This window comes from Chenopodium quinoa, unplaced genomic scaffold, assembly GCF_001683475.1.
Source record: "Chenopodium quinoa cultivar QQ74 unplaced genomic scaffold, ASM168347v1, whole genome shotgun sequence".
Classification (NCBI taxonomy): domain Eukaryota; kingdom Viridiplantae; phylum Streptophyta; class Magnoliopsida; order Caryophyllales; family Amaranthaceae; genus Chenopodium; species Chenopodium quinoa.
Window position 1 is genome coordinate 6,268,686 of NW_018745000.1, and position 24,632 is coordinate 6,293,317.

Sequence of the window (24,632 nt, forward strand, 5' to 3'; positions counted from 1 at the left end):
AACAAATTTAAAAATTATGCGCAAGTTGACCCGCAAGATTTTGTAGACAACAGCCTGAGTCCCTATGCTTCAGCATTAGCAGGAACAGGTTGAGCAGTTGTGCTCGGACTTCTTGAAGCTTCAGCATCAGCAGAGGAAGAGACAGGCTGAGAAAGAGTCCTCTCGGACTCTCTCTTCTTAGCTTCCTCCCTCTCAAGCCTCTCGACTTCCTCTTGTTCCCGAGCCTCGTTCATGTGAACGTCCTATGGGTCCATGGACCAAGCCTCAGCCAAATCCCAGTTGATGGCGGGATCATCATGGAAAGCCAGTCGTCGAGCGACCTTGAAGCCATTCTTGAAGCCTTGTTCGTATTGCTCTTGGGTGTAAACCCGGACTTCCAACAGCTTCTGAGCGGCTTCAAGTTCAGCCTGAGTCTTGGCAGCTCCCTTTCCTTGAGTTTTCAACTGATCTTGAGCATGCTTAAGCTCGTCCTGAGTCTTGGAGGATTCCACCTGTCTAGCCTCCAGCTCATTCTGGAGCCGCTGAATTTCGTTTCGAAGCTTAGTTTGGATGTTCAGGGACTCCTTCTCAGCAGCGTTAAGCTCTCTCTTTTTCTCGTCCTGAATCTCCTGGATCCGAGACTCGAGGCCAGGGATATCCTCGACCTCATATCTCCTCAGTAGCTCGGCTCCGTGATCCATCAATGGGAAAATGTGCTACTCCAGATCCTAGAGGACGATGTCAGCTTTCCTCTGCAGCCTGTCCGCCTTGGCCCTGGCTACAATAGCCTCTTCTTCAGCAACTTCTCTTTGAGCCCAGTAATGTTGGCTCGGAGTTCAGCATCCTCGAGCTTGAATTTAAGCTCTTCGTTCATCTCCGCAGCTAAGTAATGGTTATGAACGGCCTGCAGGGTTCAAAGATACATCAGCCGAAGTAAAGAAAATAAACAAAAAACCTGAAAACTTAAGTGAAAAAGCTTAAGTATAAACAAGTTTACCTGCATCAGCAGCCTTTGATTCGCAGCAAATGGATCTGGAACCCTCACGAAGGGCTCAGACACCCCAGCTACGGGCCGAAGGGACCAAATCTTCGCCTTCTCCAAATCGGATAGGCCAGGTAGGTCACCAAAGAACTCAATTGCTGAGGCTCGGTGAGATGGAAGAGCGTTCCTGGCAGCATCAGGAACAGCCAGTAAGGGGGCAGACTCAAACCCTATCTCAACATATTGGAAAGTCTTGAAGGAGTTGCCTGCCGAAGTCGAAGGCATGTCGAAGTTCTTCGCATCCTCAACTTTCTTCTCAGTTTCCTTCAGAGCATTAAAATCCTTGGGCTCCTCTCCCAAAGTCTGCACATCATCATCCTCAGGATGGACAATCAGTGCATCAGCTTCCTTCTGAACCTCATTAGCAAAAGGTTCGTCCACGTGCCGAGGAGATGGTGGAGGAGTTAAGTTCGTGGACTGAACTTCATGGGTTTCAGCCACTTGCCCAAGAGGGGGATTTTTGCTGCACCTCCTCGTCCTGAGTCTCGGGAAGAGGAGGTGTCTTCTCTTTACTCGGCTCCTCGGTCTGAGGCTTCTTCGCATGGATTGGGGCAACTTGGAACTGCCCAGGTAGGACAACATCCCTTCTCCTCTTCGGACCGACATTTCTTCGTCTAAAGATGATTCGTCCGAAGTTGACTGGCTGGCTCTCCTGTGTTCTCATCTTCTTCGTCGGACTGCAGAAGAAAGAACAAGGGGGCAAAAAGTCACATAAGTTCAAAAAAAAAAACAAAGAAAGAAGAGGCAAATTCAGGCAAACCCAAGGACTCACCAAAGTCTTCAACAGACGAGCGTCTACGGAATCTTCTTCTTCTTCTTCTACGACTTCTTCTTCTTCTTCTTCTCTCGGCTCAAAAGAAAGAATAGAAGGCCCAGCTTCACTTCGGGAGGCCGCAGCGGCAATAGTCGCAGCTACTTGCTCTTCAGCTGAATAGAGAAAGTAGGGGTCCACCTTCTCAAACCAAGGCTTTTGCAGATGATACTCAATCGCGCTGACAATCTGAAGCCTCTTCTCGGCCAAGCTAAGAGGACGGTCTTGGGGATCGGTGATTTTCGGCTTATTTGTAGTTGACACCCGAGTTCTCCTCGCACACTTCTGAAAGAGATAAACAGCAATGAGTTTCCCGAAGAAAGTAAACAAACAAAAGCAAAAGCTGAAAATTAAGTCTCCGGCCTCAGCCGAGCTCCTTACCGCTCTGGTACTTTCGGCTGAGGCCGATGACAGCAAGAATCTTCTCTTGGAAGATATAATGGAAACAGGGCAGCCAGACGGAGGGTACGTTCGCCATTCGGCCTGTGGCCCCCTAGCTAAGAGATCGGCCGAAATGCACCATCTGCATTCGGTTCGCATCAAAAAATTCAGCAGGCCCGATGTTCCTCATCTCCGGATCGGGGTGCCTCAAATATCTCGGCGCACCAAAAAGGTTCGGGAGATCCTCGTCTTAGGGTGCTCTCACCCAGATCCACTGACCCCTCCATTCCTTGTCCGAGGTGTCGTTCAGCCAGACTTAAATTTACCCCTTTTTACCTTCGATCTGCCACCAGCCAGGGCCATAGAATCGGTCTGCCTGAGAATTCCGGACCAACTTGTGCATATGATGAAAGTAGTAAACGTTCGGCCGAAAACCCAAAAACAGGCAGACCCAAAGATAGGTAATCATCCTTCGGATGCTCACGGGAGTCAACTGGCACAATGAAATGTTATACCCGTTCAGCAACGAGGTAATGAAAGAATGAAGGGGGAACCGAAGCTCGTATTGCAGATGACAGGTGTAAACCCCGATATAGCCTGGGGGAGCACGGTGAATCCTCTCAGCCCAAGTAGGCATTCGGCACCAATACCCGTCAAACTCCATAATCCCGTAGCAAATCTCAATTTGCTCGGCGAAGCGGTACACAACATTGTTCTCGGTCCACCAATGGTAGGGCCGATAGGCCATAATGCCTGAGTTATAGGCTGGATCTAGCCACTCCCTTTCCTCGGGAGGTAATGTCTGAGACGTCGAATCGGCACTTCGGCAAGAGGTGCTAGTCGACCCCGAAGCCCTCGGGGGCAAAAAGCTTATCGGGATGGCCCGGATGGCAGAACCGCTAGAGGCGGCAGTACCGCCGATCCTCGCCCTCGGATTCTGGTCGCTGAGCGGCGGCATTAACCCCAAGGGGCGATTTCGTCGCAAAATTAGCTGAGGAACCTCCTCCTCTTCCTCAGCATTTTCACCAACCCCAATCTTTCTCTTCCCACGATCGCTGGCCATTTCAAACGGCGGTGGTTTAAGAAGTTGGAAAAAGAGGGGTGTTTGAAAAGCAAAGAAAACTGAAGAAAATTTCAAGAAAATTACCTTTATTAGACGCGGAATTCGCCGATTTATAAGTTTGGAGCAACGAATTTCGGTTTAAGGCTTCGGATTGATGAGAATAAGTGGAAAAAGGAAATGGGGTTAGTAGCAGTGATTAGCGAGAAGCGAAATTGAATTAGCAAAGAAATGAGGAAAGAGAATGGGATGAGTGGTTAAAATACCTTCCAGAGATGGAATTCTGGGAGTCCGCGCCACTAAAACCCCCACTAACTCCACTTCAATGCTCAGACGCTCATACGCTTCTCCAATTAACTACCCACTAAACTATCCAACTACCTAATTACTCTCAAAATAACCGTTATTGCCTCAATAACCTCCAAACTTAAATGCTAATTAAATCATTTACTTCCCTCCATTTTGCAAGTTAAAAACCTAACCCGTCATACTTCCAAATCGGGTCTGGGGGCAAGTTGTTTGGGTTCAATTGCATTGCCTATTTATGATTTTTAAATCAGCAATAAATTTGATGATTTTAATTTGTTTAATAGAAATGGGTGCTGGTTCTTCTTCAAACAATAATGCAATTGAAAGTAACAAAGATATGATGGTTTCTTGGATAATCTCTGATTACACTACTGCAAATTTCAATGATTGCTGCTCTCGAAATTTGATTGGACTTACCAAAAAGATGGGAACTAACTATAATAAGTCTTGCTTTCACATAAATAAATAAATGTGGTCTCTTGTGATTAAAGATTAATGGTATAAGTAGTTCATTAGATTGAATAATTGTTGATTGTATTTTTGATCAATATATTGCAACTAATAATGGGGATTTGATCTGGTTTTTATTATTAGATGAAAGTGGAAGTTTTGGTGCTTCAGCTTTATTAGTTCCTATGAAAGTGAAAGTGGAAGATTATGTTATTCCAGTAAGTCTTTTGATGCTCTATTTAATTAAGATTAGTGTATTGAAATCATTTAATTAATACTGAAAACTGACTGAATGAATGATCTTATATATGTTCATGATTTCAGGTTCGGAAAACAGCTAATGTAGCACCAGAAAATGGTATTTTGTCGGGCCACCAGAATGCGAATGGTAATGGTAATGGTAACGCGGGTAATGATAGTGGTGTACGAAACCACAACCAAATGCTGGGAATAATAACGGAGCAGCGGCTGCTAACAATGGAAATGTTGGAGGACATGACAACGGAAACGTAAATAATGGGAATTTGGTGGAGACAGAAACTTAAGATTTATCAGTATGATGCGAATTGAGAATTGAGATTGATTCACGACACCAATACAGTTGCAGACAATTTTAACAGTTGGTTCGAATTTGCTGGCGTGGTGTATCAATATTGGCTGACTGATGTCGGCCATGCCAATGCCGAGCAGCTAGCTGGAGCAGTGATAGTACCAACGCCACCTGCCGATTGTTGGCCTGGAAGTAGGACTGTCTTCGGACGTGTTGATGGTGGTCAGAACTTTACTGACTTGAATTGGCTTCAACACGAATGGCACAATGTTCGAGCCCAAATTAATTGTGTCTGTGTGGTTGCTGAACATCAACAACAACAGCAGCAGCAACAACAACAACAACAACAACAACAACAACAACAACAACAACAACAAGGTCAACAACAATGAACAACATGCTCAAGCCTGAATACTTAATTCCTAGTATAATGTACTACATTACATGGATTTAGTTCGTTGTAGGTAATATTTCCATCAGTTTTTGGTAGATGCATGTATGAAAATGATCGAGGATTGATTGATTGATTCATCTTCTGTAATTGTGGGGGGTGTTAATGTACAAATGTTCTATTAATTATCAACTCATTTGATACTGGAAGGTTTGCAATTTGTGAGTGTATTGTTCAAGTGATCCGAGACAATGGTATGTTCACTGAAACAAATTCTGACTTCAGATTTGCATGTTTATCAGCAGGAAGTTATACTTGTTCTGAATTTAGCCCTGATGAGTAAAAAATATATGTGATGCTCACAAATGTTGCACTAATTTTGTACTTAAGGGTCAACACCGGAAAAAGAACACTCGGCACAAGGTTCATATAAAAGGAAAAAATGAAATTGGTAGGTTCTTCCTTGCAAGGAAATTTGTTGCCTAGAGCCGAGATGCAGCAATGCAATCTCACCTATGATTATGTCGGCTATACTGTTAAGTGAGCAAGGATACAAATATGGATAATCAGTATAATTATGATGTGATCAGTAGGTATTTACCACTAGAAGTCTAGATTCGATGGGAAAGCATTAGAGGTAAAGAATCATTGCAAATTGTGATCCTCTTCATTTATGAAGGCAGAAGGGGGTGGTCAGAATATGTGTTGTATACTCACAATTTTAGCTGAAATGTGCTAAAATGGAGGAATATTATAACATTAGGATGCAAGTATGAAGCGGTAATCAGTATGGTTAGATCAATGGGAAAGAATCTGCTTTTAGACCTACATTATGAAAAATTTGGAGAGCTAATTTGTGGAGTATAATATGAGTATGCGGCACATGAGGGTTCAACATTCGCATTAGCATCAATATTTAAGGCAACAATTGCATATATGGAGTTCAATAGTATCACTCGTATACTTGAGTATGCCTCGTGTGGGTTCTAGTCGGATGATGGTTTGATTTATTCGCTCAGAAAAAGGATACAGAAATTTCCAAAAATGTCAAGGAAAGCTGCAGCACTAATTTTTTCGATTGGTTCAACTATTAGCTGTTTAATAGAGAATAAGATGAGAATAAACAGCTAGCAGATGTTATATTGCTATCACTTTTCCAAAACAGCAAAACACTATCAAGAAGATGATTTTAACAGCTAAAGCAAGCAGATCATATATTTGATTAGCTAATCCCCTAATTATTTTATCAGGCCAAGTTTTGTGTAGCACATTACAAAGTACCTTCCACTGTATTTCACATTCTATAGGAAGTTCACTATTGTCCGAAATTGCTTACAGAGCTAAACCACATGAGTTTGACTTTTAATAAGGATTGTACATTAACAGTTTAACACCCCCACAATTGCAGAACAAATTCTCAATCCTTGATCAACAAAAACACCTAGGAATATTACCTCTAAAACTTCATACCTACAACTAAATACCAGGAAATAAGCATTGCAACTAGTGCAATTACAACAAGCAAGTTCATTCACGGACGAGCTTCCGCTTGCGCAACCACCAGGACACAATTAATATCCGCTCGAACACTTTGCCATTCATGGTCCTGCCAACTCAGGTCGGTGTAGTTTCCATCAACATCGACACATCCGAAGTAAACCGTATGTCCAGGCCAACAAACAGTAGGCATTACTTCCGTGACCACCACCGCTCATTGGGAATGTTGTGTAAATACACCCATATTGCAAATATTGCTCCAGCAAATGTAGTCCAACTACTATAATTGTTTGCAACTATGTAAGTGCTTATGTAGTCCAAAGGTTGATTTATCTCACTATACCTATAAATCGTAACATCGTTAAGTCCATCGACTCCACCACCACCATTTCCGTTATCTCCACCACCACAACTGCCATTGCCATTTAACATTGGCATCATCATTCGGATTGCACTCAACATCTAGACCCTCTTCGACCTGAAATGATGTAACATAAAATCACTCACCACATATAATCACATATATATTAACTAGTACAATTACAACAAGATAAAGGTGAGCAAAGTGGCCCTAGAGAATTTGGTCCGGCCCGGTTTTGACCCAAAGCCATATAGCCCGAAATTCTAGGGTCATTTTCAACACGAGGCCCGTACCGCTCTTTGGCCCGAAACCCGGACATGCACCATGCAATTTGCCCGAAAAGCCCAGATTTTGGGCCGGGGGCCGGCTCGGCCCGCCCCTTTGCTCACCTCTACAACAAGATTGAAAATTATAGGAGCTCACTCACTACCGTATGTGGGTAATCACAAGGACACAGTTAATTTGTGCTCGAACATCTCGTCATTCGTGTAGATGCCAGTCCAGGCTATGAAAGCTCCCACCCTGAACATGTCCGAAGGCCGTTGCACATCCAGGCCAACACTCGGCAGGTGACATTGGTGCAACCGCCGTCGTGCTTAGCTCTTCGGCCTTGGCATGGCCCGAAGCAAGCAGCCAATACTTATACACCATTGCAGCAAAGTCAAACCAATTTTCATATTTGTCTGCTACTAAAACAGGGCAAATTCTCCGTTTCTCCTAATGATTAACCAAATTTGTTTCTCATGGGGGCAATCTCACCATTTTACCCGGTTTTACACATTATATGGACTCTAACGTGCAAAACTTCGTGACAGCTAGACAACATGGGTTAAACAGATTATTTGACGGAGTTAATTACACGTGTTTCTTGAATTTGGAATTACAGTTGTCTGAATATTGGAAAGAAATCAAATTGGGGAAAAAGATGAACTTATTAGGGCTGAACTGAGCTGCTGGTCGAAGTTCGACTTGCTGGTATTTGGAATTACTGTTGTCTGAATATTGGAAAGAAATCAAATTGGGAAAAAAAGATGAACTTAGGGCTGAACTGAGCTGCTGGTCGAAGTTCGACTTGCTGGTAGTTTGACGAAGATTGTGGAGTCGAAGACACTGACGGAGGTGAGTCCCTTATGTAGATTTGAATTGATTGTCGTGTTTTTTGAGATTATGAATTGTTAGATTTGCATTTCCTTTCTCATGAAATTGAATTGAAATCGAAATGAACTGCGTAGAAATTGAATTGAAATCGAAATGAATTCGCCTGTAATTATTGGCTAAAACTGAGTTCAAATCGAATAAACTGAGCTGCTGAAAAAATGAGTTCAAACAATAAATTAGCCTTTTGAGTTCAATTCGAAATGAACTGAGCTGCTATTCGAAATGAATTGCTGAAAAAATGAGTTGAAAATTAATTTAGCTTGTATGAAATCCCCGTTCATTGTTTACCTAACTTTGAAGTGTTTGTTTCGTTAATATAAATGTTCAATGGACCTGGATTGAGGAATAATAATTTGAATTATTAATTGAAATGTCAATAATTAACGGAATATTGGAGAGCTGTTGTTGTGGAATTGGTTCATTTGGAGAAACCCTCATTTGCACTAGTGTATTATTATTTTATCATACAATTCGACACAATATTGTACATGAACCTCTAAATGTCTTCTGAAGTAAAGTGTAAGCGCAGAAGAACAATTTGTGACAAAAATGAGGTGAGTACCCTATGTCATCTTAGTTTATTTATGGTATAATATAGATTGGACAAAAAGGAGATGCATTTGCTCGAACCATGCAGGTTGGCTCAGTTGAGGAGGGGGGATATATATTGAAGAAAAGGGTATTAGTAAGTCAATCAGTATTAGTAAGTCAATCAAATTTATTCTCTATCATTGTCTATGGTGTTGTTAAGATATTGTTGTTCCATGGGATTGCAGGAAACATCGAAATCCAAGAAGAAAACAATAACCTTTTACCCGGGAATTTTTAAGGTAGTAATGTTTTTGTGAAATGAATATTTTGCACAGGAGTGCGGATAATCCAAACAAAGTATTGCTAATGTTGTTGATTTTTTAGGATGATAGTTTAACTTATGGCGGAGGTTGTAACGGAACACTCAAAGGGGAGTAGATGGGTAAGATTTTTAATGTTTTAGTGTTGCAATGTGTTTTTTGTTGGCTTGTGTATTTATCATTAATTTAATTTTACAGCCTGCCCACATGAGTTGTCGGATTGAGTCATTTGGTTAGATTTGTGGGAAATTTGATGATAGGAGAAAACGCTGGGTGTATGAGATGGGTTTTGGTGGTCTATTACACCTGTCATATGATATGCAATTACCGAGGCTGTTGTCGTATTGGGTGATGACTCGTATAGATCCGATAAGTAAAATGTTCATAACCCCAGATGGTGTTGAGTTTAGGTTTTCTAAGAAACAAGTTCGATGGGATTTAGGGATACCAATGGTTTCAAAGACTGTTTCTTCGACAAAAACAATGACTTTTGCGGATCGTGAAAAGGTTCAGAGAAATTTATTGAAGTATGGGAAGTCATGGGAGTCCACTGGACAATGTGGTCGTGTTTACACGTCGGTTGGGATACCATTGAATTTGGAAATGATGGATCGATTAGAGGGGCACTTTGATCCGGAAGAGGAAGAAGAATTCAAGACGCTTTTCTTGATAGTTGCTTAAGAGAGGGTGTTGTGCCCTACACAGTCACCTCGTCTTGCGGCTGATTTATTGGCAATTGAGTATGACTGGTGTGGTTTAGTGTTGTCTAAATTCATGGGGAGTATTTCTAGTATTGCCCGGCGTTTTTATGCTCATGGGTTTGCGAGTGGATGTGGTTGGTATGCTATATTTGCCGTTGTAAGTCATTACAATTTACTTTATGTATTTTCATTTTAATTTGATTTAACTAGTTACATACACATACATATATATATGTTTGGCACACAACTTTTATACTTAAAATTTTATGCAGATTTTTTACCTAGACCGTTTGGCTAGAGATCCTGTTGAATGGGAAGCTTTCCCTAGACTGAAGGTATGGAATATGCAGCAGATTCGAGATGCATCGAAGTTGGACAAATTAGTGACAGGGGACTATGGGAGGTTAAGGGTAAGGCTAATGTCTTTGGTTATATTTTTTCCTTCCATACCGGGGTCTGATATGAGACTGTGACAATACAGTTATAGGTATTGGGCGTTGCCTATGGCGAACAACACCCAAGGGAGGCACGGGACAGTGTAGCACCCAAGGATGAGTTTCATGTAAGTGTTGTAGATGCAACCAATTGCTGTGCTGATGCGTTATGGCTAAAATATTGTTTTTGTTTTGTTGCAAAGTTGGTAGCAGGACCTGCTATCTCCAAGTCGAAGGTTAGGGAAAGGAGGGAAGTCAAAAGAAATTTACAATTAGCATTATCATTACCATTTGTATTAGCAATGAGTTATAAGCATTTTTTAATAATAAACTGTTGTATTATTTTGGAAAAACATTGATCTGTATTCATGATCTTCTAATAATTTATTTTCTGATGAGCATTTTTAAGTGTTATAGACAGGCTAAAGTCGTATCACCTAATCAAAAGAATTGCCTAAGTCCTCTAGCTAAAGTAGATAGGGAAGTAGGGTCGAATCCGCAAGGAAATAAGTCTTTCTATTCCTAAATAATTAATATTATCTAAATTATCAAGTAACCGAATTATTGTTATGAGAGTAAACCTAATAATTAAACTAATGCAAGTTGAGTAAGGGAGAAAATCAATAATAAAAGGCCTAGGGTATAGGTTCACCAATAAACAATATTCCAGGGTAAAAACATAACAATCAATTATCAATGCATAAATTAATCAGATCATAAAGGGCTTTCGCTACGTATTACAATCACAGAATTAATCTACCAGTATTAAATCGCATCTCTCGAATCTTGACTTAACCATTTATAAATTAACCTGCCTATTGAAACTAAGCCTAAACATCAATTCTCATCTCTCGAATCTCGAGTTAATATTGCATAACTCATACAATTAAACCAGCGATAATCTAATTGCATAGCAGTAAACCAATCAATAGGAAATTATTTTGAAACATTAACAATCAACCATAATAAATTACCCCTTCATATTATTTATGGATCCCCATAAACCCTAGTATGAAACTACTCACACATAATTAGATCTAAACTAATCAAAGCAATTAAACAAAGCATATTAAATCAAAGCAATTAAATTACTGAAAATAAAGAGGGAAGAAATCGTTACCAAAGTAAACGGAAAATAATGAATTGCATAAGTCAAAGGTGCAGAGAAAAAATAAAAGTATTAACCAAAAACTAAAAATCAGAAATCTGGAAATTAACTAACTAAAGAAGTAGTAATCGTCTCTAGCTTAAAAACGTATTTTTACTTAAGCACAAAATCCCATTAAAAACAAATTAAATCATCAAAACTTCTTCTTAGAAACATGCACCCGGTCGGGCGGAGCTTCGCCCGGCCGGGCCCGCCTTTTTGAGCCTTTAATCTTCACTTGCACCCGGTCGGGCGCGTGTCAGGGCAAAGCCTCTTTTCCTTCTATATGCCTCGCCTGGCCGGGCGCGCCTCAGGGCGAGCTCTCGGGCAAGCTGGACCTTTTCACTTTTGGGCTATTTCTCTCGGCCAATTCCGAATTTCCTCTTGGGTCTTGAATACTTGGTCCATTGCCTCGATCTCTTCTTTGATGAGCCCTTAATCACCGATTTGACGACTCCAACCGGTCCTGGGCTATGAAATATGGTCATAATTCTCCAATGCTCGTAGTGGCTTATCATAAGTCTGGGAAAATGCTCCAAATTTGCAATTTTCTATCAAATAGTACCAAAACTACGAAAACACTAGAAAACGCATATTAGTAATAAAAGTGGCTCCAAAAAGCCAATAATACTCCTAAAAATGACCAAGGGATGGGGGTAAATCACTATAGAAAATAAACATATCAGTTATGCCTTACATTTGATGTATTGAGCATGGAATGTTAAAATGAAATCAGGCCAACAGACTTATCCATTGACATTGTCTCTTGTGGATTGGAAAGAATGGACTTATGCATTGCTATTGTCTCTTATGGAAAAGAAAGATATTTCAAATAATATGAGGCCACGATCCATTTGATTGAACATGCAATTAGCCCATCAAAATTAACTGACTTATCCAAAAGATATAAGGTCCAGGAATATTTCCCATTTGTTTGGACATGTTTTCCTGATTGTTAATTAGCCCATTCGATTTAACATGCTATCCTTATGGTTCATTAGCCCATATAAACTTAACACACTGGATCCAAATTATACTAATTAACACTCAATAATAATAATCATCAACAACTAAACCAACTGATCATTTCATTAATCAACCAAAAATAATACAGAAAAAGGTTGATATTGTTGCCCAAATCACATGGGACTTTGACACAAAAGACTAGAAACACCTACTACTAGACTATGACTCAAATGGCCTTCTAGATTATGACACAAATGGCCTTAAAGAGTATCACCACAATTGACCTACAAAAGACGGATTCATGCTCCAAGGTGATTTCATTAACTTAATTAGCAAATTCACTTGTCAACTTAACAAAAACATAACAACTCCATGACAAGGACAAAAACATCTCCCTCGACAAAGACTGGACTAGATATTGGTTAAGCAAAACACCTCGTGCCCATTCCGAATACCAACATCACGGAAAGTCTGACACGGGAGGACATTCCGATTCTCATTTGTATGATCTCCTGATTCACATCGACCTCATCACTCCAGATCTTGGACAGCACCTTCAAATTTGCGAAGACAGGGACGATCACCTCCTTCATACGCGGGCGGGTGCGCAGCTGACAAAGATACACAAGCTTGGTACAGACGTCCAAGTTATCCTCGAAGTTCTAGCATTTATCCAATCAATATGCAGATTAAATAAACAAAACAAACGACAGTAAAGATTAAATAAACAAAACAAACGACAGTAAATAATAAGACATTAAATTAATAATATGGAGATTAAATTAACAAAACAAACGACTGTAAATTAATTATTTGAAGTACAAAAAACAAAACGTTACCTGCCCAACCACATAGAGGATGGACCCAGTCAGAATCCCACACGAGCCCTGCGTTTGCCCTATAGCCTTCTTAATGAAGATTTCATCCGGGAGGCGGTCTACTCTCGCAGCGTAGTCGTAGTAAATCTTCTCGAAATTTTCATTAACCTTTAGGCTGTACTCAAACCTGGGGTCACCGTCTGTGAGTCTTCGAACCCGGAATGTTATCTTTGGGACAAAGTGACAAGGACGGCCTTTGATGCTTTAAGAGGGGTAGCATCATCGCCTTTGGACTCGACCTCAGTATCATCACCACTAAGACAAATGACGGTTGTAGAACCACCAGACATTTCAGGATATGTGACACCAGTAACCTCAGGCTCATCAGTTAGGTCGACGACAACATCGTCGATAACTACAGGCACAGGCAAAGGCAAAGGCTGAGGCAGGGTAGGTGACTTGAGTTCGCAGCCTCCCAGCATGCGAGAGACTTCCCGGCAGCAAAGGTCGCAAGAAGACTGTGACGGCCAGCTCTGGTCCTCTTTTTTTGCTGCCGATGGCCACTTGAGGCAGATGTCGTGCCGCCATTAAATGGCAGTAGCTCAGGGTTAGGGACTTGAGTATCCATTTCTTGGCTGGAAGAAGACATTGAGTGTTTTCTCGTTTGGTTTTTGTATGGGTTAGATGTATGTGTGATTTGTAATAGGTGTAATAGGAGTTACTCCTTTTATAAAGGGGAATTTTCGTAGGAGTGTTGCCTTTCCATAAGCGAATAGGTCAATTATGTATGTGATATGTGTGGAAAATATTAAAATAATGTTTTCATATTCATAATTGGTTTTTCAATAATTTATGATAGGTCTATTTGTTAATAGTTACAAGTTATTCTTGTTACCGTGATTAATACAATACTTAAATACAATATTTACCTGAAATGAAAGAAGTTGTGAATGATAGAAGGTTTATGGCTTAAGATTATTCCACCAATTTGACCCGATAAATTATGAATTTTATTTAACTTAAACAGACACCACTTATTATTAATGAACCGACCTCACCAATAACCATGCTTTATTCACAAGACTAGCATGTAACTAGATATCAACGCAACATGCTAACCAAAATCCTACAAACGAATAAATTAAACCAAATAAATCTTAATCTTGAGTTTAATTTTGTAGAATTGAACAATTTGCTTAGATAATATACCAGCTGAACAACATATTGGTACAATTTGTTTAGAAATTAAGCCAAATTATAGAATAATGCTTGTAATACATAATTATGTACTAATATTGATCCGAACTAATATTGACGCAAACCCAAGAATGATCTAATTTAAACATTAGACCATGAAATTATCTGACCCAACTCTAACCCGAACTCGAATCCGAATGTGTTATTCCAATTACATGATTAGATTAATACAACTTGATTAGGGGATTTTGCTCCCACCAATCGGAATGCGCCACGTGGGCCAATCTGGTCCTGCCAAGTGTCCCCCAGTTGGAACTGTCAGGGCTTGCCACGTGGCACACACTTATTCGTCCACCTTGGACCTATTATGTCATGACACGTGGCATACTCCATGCCTAATGGAGAAACCGGCCACCCAGGCCCAACTTCCGAGGGAAGCCCAATCAGCCCTAGGTTAACCTAAACCTAGGATGGGCACGTTTCCCAAGGTTATAAATACCTCCCTTAATCCTCATTAAGGGGGATTACGCTAAAAAACTCACATTAAACACTCTCACCTAGAGAGACCCAATCACTTTAATTTCCGCATTAATTACTCCTCAAACAAGTACTAACTTGATCGTTGGAGGCGGAGCTCCCACCACCAGGAGTCTCCGTTGTTTTGCAGGTACAGGCGTCCGGTTCCAGTCTCGGAATTGTAACTCTCCCGCAGGAAATCAGAAAACCCCAAAACATTTGGCGCCGTCTGTGGGGATAGTACTTCTGAGATGGCATCCAAGTCTGTACCGACTCCTGAAGAGAGGCGTCCCCTAGACGCCCCTCAAGTTCAGTCGGACCACGATACTGAGAATGAATTTGAAGTTGAAGCTCACACAGCTTCAGACGGGACCCTAAGGGCCCGACGTACCCGTCATACCGAAAGGAGGGAACGGGAACATCTTCAAACTGGAAGCGAGCCAGCAGGCGCACCGCCTGTTCGGCAGCAGCTGACTGATGGGTCTGCTCCCATCACAAGGAACGAACTCATGACCTTCATGAGGGACTTCAAGGGAGAAATTCAAGAGTTGATCAACAAGAAGCCGCCTGCTCTGGATAAGGAGCAGTCGGCTAAGAAACCCTCCACTTCACTGAAGAGGAAGCCAATTCAAGGGCGAGAGGCGACTCCTCATCCTAAATCTAGGAAGCGGGAGCCGACTGCCCTTGATTTCACAAAATACCGTTTTCCTACTCTAGGAAATAGGAAACCTGTTCGTCATATTCAGGCGGACGGGTCGAGGAAATCATACACAGACGCTCGGCTACTGCTAGAGCAGAAGAAGAGTGACCGATTGTCAGAGTCGGCCTCTACTTCAAACTTCCAAGACAGTCTGCGAAATACCTCAATGAGGCATACTCAGTCGTATCATGAGAGTCAGTCAGGCGGCACCTCCCGTCAGTCCGGCTTTCATAGCGACCAGGCGGTACCAAACTTACCGTTTGTACCGCATCAACAGTATTTTTTACAGCCACCTCCGTTTGGTGGACATGCAGCAAAAAATGTCCAACCTATGGACTGGCAGCTTCGGTTGCTTAGACTTGGTGAACAGCCGTCGGCCTTCTCCAAGGAAATTACTGAAGCCGCTCACCCGACCAAAGTGAAAAATGTATTAGTAGGCGCCTATGACGGCACTACTAACCCAGAAGACCATCTGATGGCATTCACCAACCTGATGTACCTTCAAGGTTGGATGATCCCACTTGGTGCAAGTGTTTCCCAGCGACTCTCAAAGGAATCGCACAACAATGGTTCGGCAACCTGCCGACTGGTTGTGTAAATAACTTCAGGACGCTTGCTTACTTATTCACCTCCAACTTCGCCATGAACATCCCTGCGAAGAAGACGACCCTTGATTTAGGAACAATTCAGCAGGGCGAGAAGGAGGGGCTTCGTTCTTACATCAGGCGGTTTAACCTAATGAGAATACAGATTCAAGGGTTACCGGATGAAGTAGCCTATACTGACTTTTTCACAGGTCTCAAGGACGGGTCGACCTTAAAATTTGATTTGGTCCGAAAGAGGGTGGCGACTCTTCAAGAGGTCTTGATTGAAGCGGAAGCCTATATACAGGCGACTGATCTATGTAGTACGGTAAAACAGTCGGACGGGAAAAGGTTCGACAAAAGAGAAGGACGACAGAAACAGTCGTCAAACAAAGACGAGAAGAGAAAATAGGTCTGGGCGGCTGATTCCTCTAAACAGCCGGCCCAGAAAAAGAAAAAAGAATTCAAACCATACTCCCCAAAGTATGCGTTTAACAAGGATAGCAAATTTATCCTAGAGGAAATCAAGGGACGGATCTCAATTGAGAAGCCGGTCCCCATGAAGGGTTCTGCAAACAACCGGAACCAAGAAAAATTCTGTGCTTATCATGAAGATGTTGGTCATCACACCAATGATTGCATCAGTCTCATGCGGTATCTGGACCGCCTGGCTGAGCAAGGTGATCTTGACATTTATGTCAAGAAATCTACGGGGAACACTTCCTCGAAAAAGCAGTCGGCCAAAAAGAATCAACAGGCCGACAGCTCCGATACAGATGATGCAGTCGTCTACACCATTGCAGGCGGCTTCTCAGGAGGCGGCCCCACTATTAGGGGCAACAAAGACAACATCAGACGGTTAGATGTAAATTCCGTTCACCAAGAACGACCCTCCAAATATTCATTTCCTGAGATTGTCATCACTGAAGAAGATCTAGGAGGGGTAAGAGGGCCGCATGACGACCCTATCGTTATTGAATGTAAAGTGGCCAACCAGAGAGTTGGCCGAATTCTCATAGATACCGGAAGCTCCTCAGATCTCATCAGTTGCAAATGTCTGTCGAAACTAAAATATCAGACTAATTGCATACATCCGGCATCCCACCCTTTAGTAAGGTTTGGAGGAGGAGTCGTCCACCCACTGGGACGAGTGGATTTACCCATCCGCCTGGGCGAAAAAGGGGAAGGACGACACATGGTAGTCCGGTTCCTGGTAGTAGAAGAACTCTCGGCCTACAACATGATTCTGGGACGACCAACCCTGAATAATTCCAAGGATGTTATAATCCCATCTCTTATGTTGCTCAAGTTTGAGAGGGGATAATGGAACAGTCGGCTCCCTAAGGGGAGATCAGAGGATGGCCCGAGAGTGCTATCTCTTGGATGTCAAGCCCACTGTTATGGCCACTGGGTCAAGTGGTGGAAAAACAGACCTTGACAATGTCAAGGAGAGTGCGCCTGTTCAAGAAGCAGGCGGCAAGAAGAGAAAGGCATCCCAGACAGGGGCCGCAAGAAAAGACAAAAAATAGCAATCATTGGCAGAGGTGCGGTCGGATGAATTCCGCCCTCAACCGGCTGGTGAGCATACGAACTTGATCTTAGACGACTCACGTCCTGAGCGAACAGTCAAAGTTGGGACGACTGCAATGAGAGACCTTGGTGACGACTTTCACAAACTATTGAAAGAATACAAGGACATCTTTGCATACGAAGTCCATGAAATGCCAGGCATTAGTCCTGATCTGGCGGTACATAAACTGGCCGTGGATCCAAAAAAGAAGCCGGTACGGCAGAAGAAGCGGAACCATGGCGAAGAAAGAAGTCAGGCGGCAGCCGCCGAAGTTAAAAAATTACTTGATGCAGGGTTCATTCGGCAATGTTACTTCCCAGACTGGGTTGCAAATGTGGTGCTTGTTTAAAAGCCGAATAACACCTGACGAATGTGTGTAGACTACACAGACTTAAACAAGGCGTGCCCCAAAGACAATTACCCTCTGCCTAAAATTGATAACCTGGTCGACTCAACAGCCGGCCATGCTTTAATGAGCTTTATGGACGCCTACTCTGGTTTCCATCAAATTCCTTTATGGGAGAAAGATCAGGAGAAGACGGCCTTCGTCACTGATCAGGGGTTATACTGTTACACGGTCATGCCGTTTGGTCTTAAGAATGCCCCGGCCACTTTCCAGCGAATGATAAACACTGTGTTCTTTGATCAAATTGGGAGAAATGTCGAGGCATATATTGATGATATGATTGTCAAGTCTAAACTTTAGAAAGATCATCTGTCGGACCTCCGAGAAACTTTCGCCACACTCAGGCGGCACCATGTCATGCTCAATCCCAAGAAATGTGTCTTTGGAGTTGAGTCTGGGAAATTTCTCGGATTCCTTATCAATCAGAGAGGAATAGAGGCGAACCCTGAGAAGGTGCAAGCGGTCATTGACATGCAGTCGCCTCGTACCATCCGAGAGGTTCAGAAGTTAACAGGTTGTCTGGCGGCCTTGGGAAGATTTCTAAGCCGATCAGGCGACAAATGCTTATACTTTTTCCAGGCAATTAAGAAAAAGGCAAGGTTTGAATGGGGGCCGGATGCTGAGGCCGCCTTCCAGAAATTGAAAGTTCACTTGCATTCCTTGCCGAGGCTGGTCAGCCCTTTGCCCAAAGAAGTACTCTACATGTACCTGGCCGTCTCTAATCATGCGTTAAGCGCTGTTCTCCTTTGTCATGCCCAAAGAGACGGCTGTCAGCTCCCGGTCTACTTTGTCAGTCACGTACTGAAAAATGCCGAGTTGAGGTATCCCTTAGTGGAGAAATTTGGTCTTGCACTCTTCACGGCTGTTAAAAAATTGAAGCCCTACTTTTTGGCACATGCAGTCGTCGTGTATACAGACCAACCTATCAAGCGGCCACTGACCATCATGGAGTCGTCAGGCCGAATGATCAAATGGGCCATAGAAATTCAGAGCCTCGAAGTTACTTTCGAGCCTAGAAAGCAGTGAAGGGGCAAGCCTTTGCTGACTTTATTGTTGAGATGACTCGTCCTCCTGACTCTCAAGTTCCAGACCAAGTCTGGAAGGTATATGTGGACGGAAGCTCTACTTCAAATGGTTGTGGAGCAGGCGTCATATGTCAGTCGCCAGAGGGCGACAGGTACGAGTATGCTTTACGCTTCAGTTTTCAGGCCTCAAACAATGAAGCAGAATATGAAGCTTTACTAGCCGGAATCCGCATGTGCAAGGCGGCAGGGGCAAGAAAAATAGACGCCTGTTCCGATTCACAATTGATAGTGAGTCAGTACAATGGCGAATACGAAGCAACCCATCCGGCCATGATCAAGTATTTACAGGCGGTCCGACTAGCAGTCGGCTCCCTTGAGGATTTCCATCTGATCCAAGTGCCGAGATCAGAAAACAACCAGGCGGATGCACTTTCAAAATTAGCATCATCCGCCTCCTGTGATACTCCTCGAACTGTTTTTTGGGAAGTAATGGTTAGGAGAAGCATTGAGGAAGAACCTATTGCAATCCTAGACAGAAACTCAACCTGGATGGATCCAATCAGGGCATATCTGACAAATGGTACCCTGCCGGATGATCATCAACAGGCGGCAGCACTGAAAAAACGAGCAACCAGTTTTGAAATAATAAAGGGAGAACTTCACAAAAGGGGGTACCTTCAACCCTTCTTAAAGTGTGTTTCTCCAGAAAAGGGACGAAAGATACTAGACAATCTTCACTCTGGTTACTGTGCTTCTCATATAGGCGGTAGGACGCTTGCTCAACGGGCAAGGCGGCAGGGCTACTTCTGGCCTACTTTAGAAGCAGATGCAATGGAGATGGTGAAAAAATGTGACAAGTGCCAAAGGTTTGGCAAGCTAATTCACCGTCCGGCTACTAACCTCACTACCATTCATAGCCCACTATCGTTTGCTAAGTGGGGCATGGATATTCTGGGTCCATATACGCCTGCTACAGGCGGAAGGAGGTACATACTGGTTGCCGTCGACTACTTCACTAAATGGGTAGAAGCGGAGGCTGTAAAGGGAATCAAGACGAAGGATGTAATTTCATTCATTTGGAAAAATGTCATCACTCGGTTCGGGGTTCCCATGTCTATGGTTTTTGATAATGGTCCCCAGTTTGAGACGCCTGTTCTCAAAAGCTGGTTGGGTGACCAAGGAATTGCACACTACTTTGCATCTGTCGGCCGTCCACAAGCAAACGGCCAGGTAGAAGCCTTTAATAAAATCATCTCAGACGGTCTCAAGAAAAAGATTGAACGAGCAGGCGGCCTATGGGCGGATGAACTACCACATGTTCTCTGGGCCATTAGGACGACTGAAAAAGGGGCGACTGGAGAAACTCCATTCCTCCTAACTTATGGTGCGGAAGCTGTTCTTCCAATAGAACACTACGAGCCGACTTTTCGAGTAATGCTATATGACGAAGAGGAAAACTGGGAAGCCATGCGCCTGGCATTAGACTCACTTCCTGAAAGGAGAGGCAATGCTGTCTTGCGCCATGAAATTTACCGCCTGAGAATGACTAGATCATACAACAAAAAAGTACACAGGCGTCCACTCAAAGTGGGGGACTTTGTACTTAGAAAAATGGAAGCAGTTGGTAGGGCTAATGAGTCTGGCAAACTAACTCCCAACTGGGAAGGACCCTACCGAATCTGTGAAGAAGTCAGGGACGGTACCTACCGTCTGGAAACACCAGACGGACAACCGTTGCCTCGAACTTGGAATGTAGATAATCTTAAGAAATATTTCTTTTGAATGATGTAAATAGTCAAGGGCTACTTAATAAAAGTTTGCATACTTGATATTCAATTTTGTACTAAGAGGGACACGCCTACTAACAAACAGTCGGCTACTCTCCAAGTTTAATTATTATTCTTATCTTCAGAGGGGCATGCCGCCTGTACCTTTACAGTCGGCTACTCTCCATTTAGCATTTTACTCTATCTTCAGAGGGGCATGCCGCCTGTACCTTTACAGTCGGCTACTCTCCATTGAGTATTTTACTCTATCTTCAGAGGGGCATGCCGCCTGTACCTTTACAGTCGGCTACTCTCCATTGAGTATTTTACTCTTATCACCATAGGGGCATGTCGTCTGGACATATAGTCGGCTACTCTCCATAGAAGATGGCCGACTGGTTCCAAACACACAGCCACCCCCCTTATACTTAGCTTAAAAAGATTAGTCCCTGGCCGACCCTGTGCCTAAACAGGCGGCTACCCTTCTCTTACTTAGCACCTACGTTCACCAAGAACTAACCAAGGCTACAGGCCGAATGATCAGACCAGGCGCCAAGCCAACTGATCCAATCTTCAAAACTAATACGACCTGTCCCAACATCATAGCAGGCGTCCGGCGGCATCCCTCCGGATGAAATTCGTCGCAGAGAGCAGCTCCCTTTTGGGTGGAACATTTCTCTATAAACTAATTACACGACACCTATACGACTGTCCCCAAGGGCAACCACGTAGCCGTTTTTGAGACAAGGATAACTCTATCACTAACCAAACCAGTGGTAGCAGTTGACATCTGAGTCAGATGACCGCCTGTATTACTTGGGATAAATGCAGGGGGTACCTCTTGAGTTAATAGCCAACAAACATTGGCGAATCAAAAGGTTCAGTGACGGCGACTGAGTAACACCAAAGTTAACTCATAGTCACTCTCTCAAACTTAGTATGGAGCCTAAAAGGTATGAGTCGTCCGCCTGCTTTTAGCAAACAGGGGCTCTCAACCACTACTCCTGCTAGGTTAACAACCTATGAGTTAAAAGCCAACAAACATTGTCGAATAAAGGGGAACAACCGGTACCCACCGCTTGATACCTCTACTACTCAGTTACTTGGCGACTAGGTAACAATCATGTTTACTTGGTCAAACCACTTTCCTAGGTTAATTTTACAATAAAAGGACCGCCTGCCTAAAGGGGATCTAGTTTAAAATGGTTCGAATACCGATCGGATAAATGGCCGACTGATCGTCTAGCCTGGAAACAGACAACCAGTCGTCCAGGGGCATAGGCGGCGTGACTAACTATTCGTACCTATCTGCAACTATCGGCCATGTAAAACAGTCGGTATAGTGTACAATTGGATATCAGAATATTCAATACTTAAACAAATTTGAAGCAAGCAAAACAAAAAGATTCATTAAAAAGAAGCCGGTCATTAAAGACCGGCAAAATATTCAGAGCCTCGGCCCCCTGGCCGGGTAAATACAAAACAAACGGCACGCAGGCCGTGGAAAGAAGACATAAAGCTTAAGAAGGGGGCAGATCTTCAATATTAGCAGCTGCCGCCTGGTCAGCACTCTTCTTGCTGGACTCGGCTTCAGCTGCATCCTTTTTTGATGCATTACCCCCAAGCGGCACAAGCGCCACTACCGGCTCCTCCTCCTCCAACGCCTCCTCCAACGCCTCTTCCTCAGCAGCCGCCAGGATCTCTTGATTATATATATCAGAACACTGGCGGTACGTTTTTTCCCATGAGGCAAAGTCGGCATTGGGGAAGAGGCGGCCCCAAGTCATGCGCTGGATTTGAGCAGAGTCTTCCATCATCTCCCGGACCAGCTCTTTCTTTTCTTGCTCGGCCTTTTCCGAGAGCTCCTGAGTAAGACTCTTCTCCTGGGTCACCAGGCGTTCCTTTACGTTGGCCAAGGATTTCTCCAAGGCTTCGTATGAGGACATCTTGTGGCGAAGAGGTCTCAGCTCCGCCTTGAGGTTGTTGATGGTCGCCTCCAACTCGCCATTCCTCTTCTGGGCCGCCTCTAACTGAGCCCGGATAGCGGTGGTAGCCTGCGCCTGATAATAAAGAATATCAATGGTCAGAAATTCATTTTGGGCAATTTGAAACATTGCCTTATCACAGTCAGAGGCGGCCATAGCTTTTGCAGCCTTTACCTCTTTGTTCTTTCGGTCAAGCGGCTTGCGAAGGCCGTTCACTCGGAGCAAGGCCTAAGTAAGAAGGGGAACAGGCGTCAGTTTCCAAACAAAAAAGAAAACAGGCGTCCTGGAATTCAAATACTCAAAAATATGATGTATACCTCAGCAAGGATCCCTGCAATCCCGTCTAGGTCAAGGGTGCCGACACCCCTGACCGCCTCCCTTTCAGCTGGAGGAACGACCTTGATCATAGACTTGGCCACCTCGACCAAGTCAGGCTCCTGAGGGCCGGCTGCATCAAGCATAAACAAACGGATTAGACCTAGTAAAAAAGGGAGCAAGTCTAAAATTTACAAGGACAACTTCATACTTCTAGGCGGCCCAGCTGGAGTTTTAGAAGAAGTGTCCAGCTGTTTCTCAGCCGCCGCATGTTTCCTGGAAGAACTAGGAGAGCTCGCAACAGTCGTCCTCCGGGCCTTGGGGTCTGGCTGTTGGGAAGAAGAAGCTCTTGGAGCGCCCGTCTAAAAAATAAGAAAAGAGTTAGTATATGCATAAACACAACTCCAAAAAGAGGGTGAAAGGTTCGAAGCCCACCAAGGGTGCCCCCTTCTTGGGGGAGTCGGTTGAAGCTTGTTGCATGATGGAGGCCCGCAACATGGCCGCCGCAGTCTTGGAGGCGGTAATTTTTCTCATGGCGTCCGCTGCAAAAACAAATAGCAAAGTTAATAAAAGTCATAACAAGAAATGCATGGAACAACAGAGTATTCGACTGGCCGGCTACCTCTTGAGCACCCACTGTTGAGGCCACAGGCGGCCAAAAAGTACTCGTCGTAGAGCCATTTGAAGCTCGGGACGCAGTGCAGGGGTACTTGCTCTCGTACCCCTGAAGTAGAGTTCACCTTCGACTCTACTTTGAAGAGTCCTTTATCTAGGATCTCTTTCTTAGCCTTGGGGCGGATTCCTGTTCCACCTGTTGAAGCGCTTGTTCAGCTCTGTGTCTGAACTCTCCATGATGAGGAAGGTGCTCCGCCAGTCCTTCCATTTGTTTGCTTTACCTCTCGTCATAAGGTAGCCCCTGTGGCTCGTCAATTGATAACAGCCGGTACCGCCTGCCTTAGGGGTCCGGCTGAGGTAGTTCATGTGGGCGAAAGCCTCGAAGCTCGGCTCCACCCCGTGCAGTTCGCACCCGGCCACATAGCCGAGTACGTTGACCCAGGAGTTCGAGGCTAACTGCCATAGCCCCAACTCATACCCATCCAAGATCCGCTGAATAGCCGGATGTAGTGGGAAGCGCAGCCCAGCCTTGATGGCCGCCTCGTAGCAGCCAAAGCAGGCGCTATCATAACTGGTACCAGCCGGCCAGACGACTGTGTCTTCTGGATCCGGCACAAACACTAAAAAGATGGGGCCCATTGTGTGGTTTGCGATAAAGCTCTCCACTTTCTCTTGCATGGTTGTGATCCGGCCCCGAGGTACCGTGCAGTAGTAGGGGGTATTTTGCTCTCGGTAAGAGGCGGATGGCTCCGCCCAATCTTCCCCCTTCTCAACTGCGTGAGAAAGCCTCGCCTCTTGCAGGCGACTGTTTTTCTCTTCTGTGTCCAGAGAAGCATGGCCAGAAGAGCTAGACTCGGAATCGTCCTCTGACGAGTCCGAAGAGGACGACTCCTCCACTCTCCCGGAGAGGCCCGCCTCCTCTCCTTTAAAAGGAGCAGGAGAGAATGAAGAATTGTCAACTGTAAAATGGGAAGGGGTCACTTTGACTCCTCCCTCAGAGCTGCCGGCTTTCAAGCCGCTTTGTTTCACCTCCACATCTGGCGCCTG

The 24,632-nt window shown here is 43.9% G+C and overlaps 1 protein-coding gene and 2 long non-coding RNA genes across 5 annotated transcripts; 1 reads left to right on the forward strand and 2 right to left on the reverse strand.

Moving 5' to 3' along the window:
* Positions 1-242: 242 nt before the first annotated feature.
* On the reverse strand, positions 243-680 carry LOC110707609 (tropomyosin-like). Its single transcript, XM_021885636.1, has one exon. The coding sequence runs from the start codon at positions 678-680 to the stop codon at positions 243-245; it is 438 nt and encodes a 145-aa protein (XP_021741328.1).
* Positions 681-7,279: 6,599 nt separating this feature from the next.
* On the forward strand, positions 7,280-10,370 carry LOC110707553. Of its 3 annotated transcripts, none has more exons than XR_002508565.1 (7): positions 7,280-8,674; positions 8,766-8,819; positions 8,905-8,962; positions 9,039-9,698; positions 9,814-9,951; positions 10,023-10,103; positions 10,179-10,370. It is a non-coding gene; the product is annotated as an uncharacterized LOC110707553 (long non-coding RNA). The 3 variants fall into 3 exon arrangements; XR_002508566.1 differs by having other exon boundaries at positions 7,280-7,950; positions 8,588-8,674; positions 10,023-10,370; XR_002508564.1 differs by having other exon boundaries at positions 7,281-8,674; positions 10,023-10,370.
* Positions 10,371-12,193: 1,823 nt separating this feature from the next.
* LOC110707438 lies at positions 12,194-13,636 on the reverse strand. Its single transcript, XR_002508489.1, has 2 exons — positions 12,928-13,636; positions 12,194-12,750 (listed from the first exon to the last, which is right to left on the reverse strand). It is a non-coding gene; the product is annotated as an uncharacterized LOC110707438 (long non-coding RNA).
* Between the last annotated feature and the right edge of the window lie 10,996 nt (positions 13,637-24,632).